The following is a 10,845-nucleotide window of genomic DNA, read 5'->3' as shown; positions in this document are numbered from 1 at the left end:
CGATCGCTGTGAAAATTTTTAATTGTAAATAAAAAAGTCTAGTGACAATTTGTTGAAAAACTACGTAAAGCGGTGAATTGCAATTTGGCGGTCAAGAACGTAATATGTGCAATGCAATTAAATGCCAGTAAAGTGGGTAAAAAAGAAAAATAAAAATGTGATTTATGATGGGCAATTAGGAAAAACGCAAAAGGACCGAAAGCTTGAAAACGAAGAAAGGAAAAAATTTGTTTTAAAAGGGAATGAGGAATGTAAGAAGGGTTGAACGAATATGTCCAAAGCAGTCGAAAAGAGGCGCTAATAAAGCGATTGCGGTGAAGCGAATAAGAATAGAAAAAGAAAATTAAGTAAACGGCGTGCAAAATGCAATGAAGAAAGCGAAAAATGACTGAGGGCGCGAAAAGTAAAAAGTGAGAAATGTGAAAATTAGCAACGGGTTGCCAAAGCAATTTTTTTTTTACTTAGTAGTATCCAAAATGTATTCAACAAAGTGTGATTGAATTTGACATTGCTCTCAGAAGAACATCCTATAAAGACAAATTAAAAAAAATTTTTAAGGGTTTTGAATCGATTGGTTTTATTTTTTGGCATAATAGTACCTTAAAAGAGTGCCTACCTGAGTTGTCAGTCACTCATTGTTTATTACACCTTGGTTGTATCTGTTTCACTGGTTTTTAAAAACAAAAAGTACATTAGTATAAAAGGAATTGAAAGAAATAACAAGTTTATTCTCAGTGCAGCTGTGCATTAATAATATAAGTTTAGAATACAAACCTTAGCACCCTCTTAATAAAGTATTCAATCTAAATCCATGTAAGGTGATAAGTAGAGTTATGGTCTTATTATGGCAACTTAACGTAACTTACGGCTCTGTTAAAAATTCTGTTAAATGGGTGTTGCTTATAATTGAACAGCCGAAACTTAACGTAACTTAATGCCTCGTCGAAATCTGTTTCATTTTGATTCTCTAAGTTCTACATTCCGTTAAATTAAGTTAAGTTGCCATAATCAGGCTTTTATGCTGCAGTGCAGCCTGGGGCATCTCCGCATTTCTTCAAGGTGGAACCCTGTTTTAGTACACAGACGACTTGAAGACCCCAGACGCATAGGGGGCGGAATCTTCGGATTTCCGCATCTTTTAAAGCGGAAGGTTTACGTTATCTACCTTTGTGTGGTTAATCGTTATATAGGGTACTGTGAGATCATAATTCTGACAGCCATGAAATCAATTCATGCTTGATAATTGAGTACATTGAGAAGCTCAAATTCCTTGACAAACACAACATCCAGATAGCGTGGGGACCTGGTCATAAGGGAATTGAGGGTAACGAGGCGGCGAACTATCTCGCGAGAGATGCGGTAGCTAGTTTGCTAAGTAAGCCGCTACAACAACAACGAAGTCCAGAGGTTCATAAAGCATACCGACTGGCTATAAACGGCATTCACAGAGTCAGAATTGACCTAAACTGACTATCGACCTATAAATGCAGTTTTGGGAACACAACCACCTGACGTGGACGAAACCCAGGTTAATTTGCTTCGCTTCTGCAGCAGGTTCAACTTTTATCTGAGCAGATTAGATGCAGATGGGCCCAACGAACGCCTGGCATGCGGAGAGACACCCCACGACTCGATACATCTCTTTGCATGCCCCCTAAAGGCCGCTTAGATAACACCTCTGTCCCATTGGACAAACCAATCGAAGTTGCACGCTTTCGCATTTTGACAGCAAAGTGCGTATAAAAAGCGCTTGTATTGCCACGTTTCATCGCACTTTAAGTAAGGCAAAACGAAATAACGAACTCGATGTAAAAGCGTACAAATTTCCAAAATTATTTTAGGGAAGTGACTTATTTTTGCTAAAATGACCGTTGTTTTTAGAATAAAACAATATATATTACCTTCAGTATTTATAAAAGGCTTACATAAGAATGGCATTTATTTTATAAGCAAAAAATTTTGCTTAAATAATTTAGCCATTTTTAAACGTAAACCCTTAGTACTTGAAAATGCAAACCTGTGTTCTGCGAAAAGGACCAAGAAAAATTTGAAAAGCGAACATAAAACGAAGACGCAATCTCGTTGAGGGGGCGCAGTGCAAATTTCAACAGAACAATGCAAAGAGGACGGAAAAAACGCAGTGAAAAGTAAAGCGGACGGAAAATTTTCAATTCTCCAAAAACTGCTCATTTAAAAATAAGCTATAAAAGTGATAAGTGTAGTAAATGCAAATAAATGAAAAATTACGTTGTGAATTAATGAAGATTTAAGAGTTTTTTAAATTGTGTATGAAATGTAATTTGCTACAAAATTTCCCACACGCGCACACAATCAAACGCACACACGCGCGGAGACCGCACAAAATCTCAAACAAAAAGGAAATCAATAAACGCAGAAGCGGACCGTAGTAGTAGAAGCACAAGTGGAAGTGGAATTTAAGAATAACCAAGAGCAAACGGCGAAGGTGAATAGAGTGCGCGAAAGTCGGAAAGAAAAAACGAAACGTAATAAAATGATGTGAAAATGCGGGACATTAAAAAATTTCAGCGTGGAGGCTGAGAGCTATTAGAAACTCTTCACTGATTAACGAGAAAATTAAGAGACGCACTAAAGGACCTTAATGAGTGTGTGGTTGGTGACTGTGATAGCACTTGGCAGTAATATTTGCAAAATAATTAACTATAAAAATCAAACTTCGTTTTCAATAGAAAGCGCAGCAATTATAAAGTACAATTTGACAAAGGAATGGAAATGGCCAGTAGTGCCGCAAATGGGTCCGGCAGCACAACTTCTCGTAGTGGTGTCGTGGGCAATACTTTGCCTTCTCTCTTTGTCAGTGATCATAACGGCGGCGGCTCATTGGTTAGTGGAAAGGACTTGGATGGTTTAATAGCTATGAACGATAGCGCTCTTTCGCAACAAATCGAATTTATATTGCAAGAAGCTCCCATGGAGCATGACGAAGATGATGTTCACGATCATATGGGGGATGATGGTGCTGCGACGATAGAAACCACTAATAGCCGCAATACGAACCCTACCATTAAAATACAAAACCCACCGAATATAATAGTAACAAGCGCTTCCGATTTTCCAAGAGCCCATGTAGTCAGCAACGCTGCTGCGACTATTGCGTCAGCACAAACAATGGCGCAACATCATCTTCTGAATGGCCGTCGTATTATAATACAAACAACGCAGGCTCCAAATATGGTTAAAGAAGAAGAAGCGGATCCCGAGTTAAATGATGAAAATTTGCAAGACATTGAAGAAGAGGAGCAAGCATCTGAAGCTGAAGATAATCAATTGCAACTCCAACATACTGATATTAAAATGGAGCAAGAAGAAAATGTCGAACAAGAGTTTATTAGGACTGGTATAAATTATATAAGTACACCTACAATCACGGCACACCATTCACAACTAACTGGCGGGCAGACACAGCAAATAGTATTGCCGGCCGGCTCAATAGTAGGTACAACAACAGGTCGCACTCTAACGGTGCCAGTCTCGGAGGCATTGGCTCATTTGCAACGCCGGCCTGTATATATCAGTAATGCTATGGGCGGTATGACCGGTGCAACATTTGTGCGCATGCCGGCTGTAATAAGTCGCAGTCCAATGACTGTTTTGAATGTGGTGCAACAAGGTGTACCGGGCAGTGGTCCTACACAGCTCATTTTGCAGGCAACTCCTGTTTCTACCACTGGAACACCAATGACAGTGGTGACATCTAGTACATCAGCGCCGGCAACGGTGCCATCAATTCCAACAGCTACAGCTGGAAGCGCAGAAGTAGCTGTAGCCACACCACCGCCCGCAATAATGCCGGCGTTAACACCAGTCTCAACACAATCTTCATCTCCCTCAACATCATCGTCATCACCATTATCATCTTCTGGCCATTTAGCGTCTTCCACAGTGGTAGCTAAAAATACTGCTGCTGCTGCGTCATCAGCAGTTAAAAGTAATGCTTCCCACTCGACGTCAAATGGTAGTGGGAATAAAAACACGACCACCAACAACAATCCATTAACCTATCAATGTCTTGAGTGTGTAGAAGAATTTGAGTCCAAGGAACTATTTGACATTCACCGATCGGGTCACGCAAACAATATGAAATGTGCTATATGCAATATGGTTCTAAAGTCGCTCAAAAACTATGAGAAACATTGTCTGCGCTGCAAGCCGTACGAATGTCAGATATGTGGACGTGTTGTACGTTTTAGGCCCAATTTCATCAAACACATGCGTGTACATACGGGTCAGCAGTCCGAACGCCACAAATATAAATGCGATGTGTGTCACAAAGAATTTATGAGTTTCGAGTATTTTAAAGTGCACAAAAAGATTCACAATGAAAATGTGAATTTAACATGCGAGATTTGTGGAAAAGTATTTAGCGCTTTGGCGTCACTGCGTGGCCACTCCAAATTACATTCAGGCGTTAAATTGCACAAGTGAGTAACGACGAAAATGATTTCCTATAGCTTTCTTTAATTTTAATAATATCTATTTGATTTCATATTTCAGATGCGACGTCTGTGGCAAAGGCTTTGGACAGCGTTACAATTTGAAGATACACGCTCGCACCCACACCGGTGATTTTCCGTTCGAATGTAAAGTGTGTAAGAAAAAGTTGCATACACAGTCCTCCTTACAGACACATATGCAAGTGCATCAGCGTGATCAGACCTCACAAGTTTCAAATACAATAAAATATGATAAAAACGCGGCCAACAATGCAACGGCAGCGTCATCGTCCACGAATGCCACTATTGTCAAAGTTGAACCCAAATCGAGCGATGATGGACCGAGTACCAGTGGAATGCAGCGCCATTTGCAAAAACAATTGCTTGAAGATTTGGACGATGACAACTCGGGAATGAGCGATAGCATACAGGGTGTTGCTGACGGCAATAACAGTCGTATTGTTTCGACTTCTTCACTGGCTTCTGCCAGTCACAACTTGCAGACAACAACCGTTGAGGACTCTTCGAATGAATCATCGGATGCATCGCATGAACTAAAGCAACAACAATTGCAGCAACAACCACTTTTGGTGACACCCACCCGTACCATTGTAATCAAGAATTACATGCAGAACGAACAAAACGTTGGACTGTCACAACCACAGTCGCAGCATCAAACTCACGTAATACAGAGCAGTAATACAAGCTGCAATAGTAATACATTGCAACAACAATTGTTGCGAAAGACGCCAATAATACATTCTACAGGTGGCGCGGGCACACTCTCCTCTGCTTTGGCGAGCGTGGTGCAACAAGTCGGTAAGATTCAACTTTTTATAGCAAATACTTTTGAAAACTCGAAATAATACGCCTATGAAGATGTCGATACTTAAAGGCGAAAAATTCGTGGGAAAGTTTTTCACACATTGATTTCTGAACATCATCTCTTTTATGCATAGCACATTTTTCATCGGTCATTATTAATGCCCATATTTTAAATGTTTTTTTTTGCAGGCCCCTCTCCCTCGCCAACGCCTTCATCTTCGTCGACATCATGTTCCTCGTCAGTGGTAGTATCCAAATCTGGGGCACCGCTCTCGCTCGCATCTGCCGCTATTGGCACTTCGACTATACGAAGCACGCGCAACCATCAGTCTCAATTCAATTCATCGATTTCTTCATCGAGCAGCCACCACCGTGCGTTACAGCGCAATAATAACCACCGAAATCACCAGAATAGCCACCGACGTCGACATCCGGCGCATTTGGACGATGATGACGATGACGACATGGACGATTTTGTCGATTCGGCTCGTTCTCATCATCGATCATTGCGTGTGAATGGTCAGCATTTTGACGATGACGACGACGATGAGAAATCCTCCCCGTCCTTGGCCACAACAGCCATTATCAAAGTTGAACCGAATCTGTATTCTTCAGGTTCGGGTGACAATTCGAATGAAATGCTCATCAAAGAAGAGGTAATGTTTGAGGATTCCGCAGCGCCTCATTCGCCACACTCGCCGCCAAGTTCGAAATTCCGCATGTCGAACTTTGACAGCGACTTGGTTGATCATCATGTCGATTTAAATCACTCGCTGCCGCCATATGGAAATCTATTTGATCCGCATTCCATACCCGACACCATTCCTGTGCAATTGTATCCGGACGATGATGATGATTTTCGCCTTGACCACAGCTCATTGGGACCCTTGCACCAGACATCATCGTCCACTACCGATGGAGATTTTATTAAAAAGGAATGGGTCTATGGCGCTGGGTCCAGTTACACAATGAATGGAAAATTCGGTGACGATAGCGATGCACTTTGTGATTCGGCGAATTTCATTTACGACTGAGCAGTAGCGCCGCACATGGTGGTCTGATCAACGTGATGATGGAAATCGAAGAATCGAACAGGGGACTTAAAATCGAAATTTATACACATACATACGAGTACGAGTGCCGACCAGCGCAAGCAATTATCGAGTTGCGTACAACAAATGCCAATATTAGCAAGTATTTTTTGTCTGTATTGTTAAACGAAATTAAGCTAGAAACTCTTTAAGAAGTTTACAACATTCAAATAATGGTAAATTTTGTTATTTTAGTGTTAGTACACTAAAGAAATTATGGATGCGATATTTGAAAAGAAAGTTGAATAAGTAAATGCGCGCAATGTAGGCAATACAATCAATAGATTAATATCAAAATATTAGAGTAGTGAGTGTATATATGTATTTGCTGATTAGCGCGATCTTGACTGAGCGACCAGAACAGCTGCTGCAGAAGGTAGCTTCTTCCATGACACTCAATTCACAATATCTTTAACACTAACTGCTATCTCTATTACCCTCTGTTTTATTTCTTTTGGCAAGCACAAATGAGTTTAATTATAGTAATAATATGAAACCATAAATATAACATTGATGTAGCTGTTAAGTGAACAAGTAATTAATGATGCTCTAAAATAGTTTAAATGTATATAATTATTGCATCGTTAAATTATTCTTGCTTGATTTAATATTTTTTTTAAATTTCATTTTAAGTTCATTGATTTCACTTTATGTGTGTTGTGAGTAATACTCAGTGTAAGTGCATAAATTAACTAAAAAAACGACTATTTTTTGAAAAAATAATACGAGTTTATCGATGTTTTTGAAATTTCTTCTCTTAGTCTAGGTTGTTGCCCAATGAATGCATGCGTCCTAAAGGGAAACCAAGTTCGAACAAAATTTTTAACATTTTTAATATTTCTAGTGTTTGTGTGTGCATCGAGCAAATGTACCGAAGAGTCCCAGTGTGATTTCAGTTTCAATATGGCCATTGTTAGTGTGCGAAAGTTGCGTCAACTTTTCCCCAATAGTGCGCTACAACGGCTATTTCTGCATTATTCAAATAATTTGAGGCTTAAAAGTGTAGCCAAGTGTGCATTAATTACCACTTTGCTTAACATAGATGAGAATGTGATTCTTTATTTTTATCTTGCGACGCATCAATGCAGATTTTGACGCCACTTCTTTAGAAAATTTTTGTGTCGGTGATAATATTCCACAGGATAGTGAAATATATGTATTTTAAAACTATACATTTATTTTTAAAAGATCTTTGTTCATTTGTTACAAGTTAGTCTTGCTGTATGGATGTTCAGATAAAGATTTATTCAACATCTTCATAGCTTTTACACTTTAACTCTTTTTACTAATAAATGACCCCAAATCATATTACGGCTGATTGGGCATAAATAATTTATATTTAGATACTAACACTTTTATGCATTTCATGATTTTAATATTATTATTATTATGCATACATACATACACCTATACCTATTGCATTGACATTTCGGAAATCCCCTAGAGGGAGTTGAATGTTGAGTATACATATATATTTTTTAAATATAAATAAGTCTTCTCATGTAGGGTTAAGGTGTGAAGATGCAGGAAATTGGAACAAAACACCATATCCATTGACTTGAAACTGCAATAAGAAGTAGTACACTAGCCAGCAAGGAGCTTCTAGCAACGAAAATTTCCGAGCAGCTATCCAAAGTTTTTCTTATTCAGAATATTTCGGTAAACATTCTTCATTCTAAATATTTTTCAAGAGAAGCAAAAAACAAAAAAAGGGTATCCAAAACCGGGAAGGGCTTTTTAAAAGTGGCATGTAACTCCGTTGTTTTTGGTACTAACACTTTAAAATTTTTATTGATGGTGTATTTTAATATATCCTACCAAAATATGTGAAGAACGCAGTTTCGAGAAAAGTGTTGGTTAAGGCCTCTATCAATTAAAATAACGTATGTATTCATGCAAAATCATGGATCTCAGAAGTTTTTCTGGAACTCTTGCAATTGCAAAAAAATCGAAGCACACATTTGCACTGGCCATTTCATTTTCAATGTAATTTGGTTTTAAAAACATATTTTCCAGTAGTTTTGCGACAACATTTGCTCAAATCTTGGATTCGATGTTTTTCTTTTTCTTTATTATTATTTTTAATGACATCTAACCTCCCTTGTTTCATCTTGCACGCCGTTGTACTCAAAATAAATAATTGTAAAATTTTTACGAAGTCTAAAAATGCTTAGTATATGTATATGTATATTGTAGTTATTGCATGAAAATAGTAAAGCAATAATAAGTAATGTGCATTACCAAAATTTAAGCAAAAAACCGCAAAATAAAACAATGAAAAGTGTTGTTATTCCTGCCCTCACACTAAACGAATTACTTAATTAGTATATATCGGAACAAAAAAAAAAAAAACAAATACAATGTTGTATGTAAAATCAAGAAATTTAGTAAAATTTTGTGAGCCAATGTATTTGTATAATACTCGTACATGCGAGTATTGAATTTGAGAAACTATTAGAATTCAAAAGTAGTGAAAATTAGTAACAAAATATACGTGAAATTGAAGAAAAAATTCCAATAATTAGCTTTAGTATTGTAGAAACTTATACGAGTGCTTATTGAATAAGTTAAAGTCAACAACGGAAATACATAGAAATTTAGTGAATAACATACTTCCATACATAGACATATTCTCTGCTGCAATGCCTTTAAGATCACACTTCCTCTTGAATTTCTACACTTACCTATACTACTTACTTGCATTAAAAAATAACAGCAATTCAAATTTTATGCGAAGAACCTACGAACTTTTTGCACCTAACATTGGTTTATATATTTTTTATTTTATTTTAATTTTCATGGGCTTTCCTTATTAGTAAGTTTGATACATTTGATATGCATGTACATATTTACATTAGGGTGCATCACCAAAAAAGTTTCCGTTTTCCACCGGAATTATAAAATTTATTATATTTTCATTCAGACTTCCGCTAAAATATTTCGAAAAAAATTGAGATTTACGCGACCTGAACCGATTTGAAAATACCTCCAAAAATCTAAGTTTTTTGATTCCGTAGATCAAATTTTTAAAAATTTTAATGCAGATCTTTTAAGCTTAAACTCTTCTATCATCTGGTGATTTTTTAAGAAGACTATTTTTAAAAACAAATTTTATTTCAAAAAATTCTATTGTTGATGGAATTTTCAAATAGGTCCAGCGCAGGCAAATCTTGATATTTTTCCGAAATATTTTCACAGAAGTCATAAAGTTTAATAAATTTTATATTTCCGATAGCAAAACCGTACCAAATTGTTTTTTGCATGGATAATATGCACTTTTGAATGTTTTCGAATAACATTTTTTAAGTTTCATTTATTCCACGCAATACCCTCTATTGGCCAGAATTACCCGTAGCCATGCCTAAACCCATTTCGCTGTATTCATTTAGCAACCACAAAAGCAAAGAACACAGTAACTCGATTGGATCAAAGAGAGAGAAGAAACATCAAAATATGGCATATGCGCATGCGCGTAATATAGAAAAATGTTTACTATTTATGTATGTATGTATGTAGAATATTTTTTTTTTTTTGCATTTCATCCTTAATTTTTGCTTTACAACCTAAAGCTAATTTTTGTACAGTGGTGGTAAAACATATTTAACTAAGTTTATGTTTCTAAAGTTCGTATTTCTGGCTTATTTGAGACATCCTGGTTCTCTAGCTTTTTTAAAGAATGATATTTAGTCCTCTCATTGCACTTTGAAATGTTCAAAAATTACTATTCGCTTAAGACGGCTCCACACTTTTACCATTGTACCGGTTAAAACATATCGTTAACTTAGAGTGAAAGACAGTGGACTACCAACTTTTCACTCTTAAGCTAGTGGTATGCAACTAATAAGTGTTTTTCGAAACTTAAGTTAAATAACTGCCGCTTTGTACTTACTTTGTAGCAAGTTTCTTCGCTTAGCTTACAAATTCGGTTACTATTTCAGTAGAATAAAATCCGGCTATTTCGGCGGGCAATAAAATATTCAATAATATTGCAATCGAATGTCCTAATATCAAGTTTTAGCCGCATATAAAAGTTTTTTTTTCAGTTCAAAGCGAAAAAGGGTCGGTCGCTGGGATCTTCTATGAAAAAGTACTCGAAGTGCAGGCAGTTTTAGACTCATTCGCCGTTATAATAAAAATCATAATTTAATCGTTAAAATTTGATCTATTTTTCCGGTCAAACTTGACCTTTATTTTTGAATTTTTATTTTTTAGATACATTTTTTATTCTTATATGTGATTTTTATTTTTCGATAAATTTTTGATCGTTATTTCTGATTTTTATTTATCTATCTATTGATCATTATTTATAATAGATTTCAATTGGTAATAAAACCGCAATCTCCATTTAACCGTGAAAATTATCGAAAAAAATAAAAATCACAAAATAAATGTCAAAACAAAAAAAAATGCAAATTTAACGATTATTCTTGATCGAGAAAATAAAACGTATGATATAA

General features: G+C 36.5%; 1 protein-coding gene across 3 annotated transcripts; it reads left to right on the top strand.

Moving 5' to 3' along the window:
* Nucleotides 1-6: 6 nt before the first annotated feature.
* On the top strand, nt 7-8,529 carry LOC118733796. 3 transcript variants are annotated; one of them, XM_036463368.1, is made up of 4 exons: nt 7-99; nt 2,001-4,460; nt 4,534-5,291; nt 5,487-8,529. In XM_036463368.1, the coding sequence occupies exons 2-4, from the start codon at nt 2,746-2,748 to the stop codon at nt 6,329-6,331; spliced, it is 3,318 nt and encodes a 1,105-aa protein (XP_036319261.1). In that variant the 5' UTR covers nt 7-99; nt 2,001-2,745; the 3' UTR covers nt 6,332-8,529. The 3 variants fall into 3 exon arrangements, with proteins under 3 accessions (XP_036319261.1, XP_036319259.1, XP_036319260.1); XM_036463366.1 differs by having other exon boundaries at nt 7-132; XM_036463367.1 differs by having other exon boundaries at nt 7-136.
* The last annotated feature ends 2,316 nt before the right edge of the window (nt 8,530-10,845 follow it).

The sequence above is a fragment of the Rhagoletis pomonella genome, unplaced genomic scaffold (genome assembly GCF_013731165.1).
Source record: "Rhagoletis pomonella isolate Grant_MI unplaced genomic scaffold, Rhpom_1.0 Rhpom_scaffold_00002, whole genome shotgun sequence".
Classification (NCBI taxonomy): domain Eukaryota; kingdom Metazoa; phylum Arthropoda; class Insecta; order Diptera; family Tephritidae; genus Rhagoletis; species Rhagoletis pomonella.
This window is presented reverse-complemented; position numbering and strand designations above follow the sequence as displayed.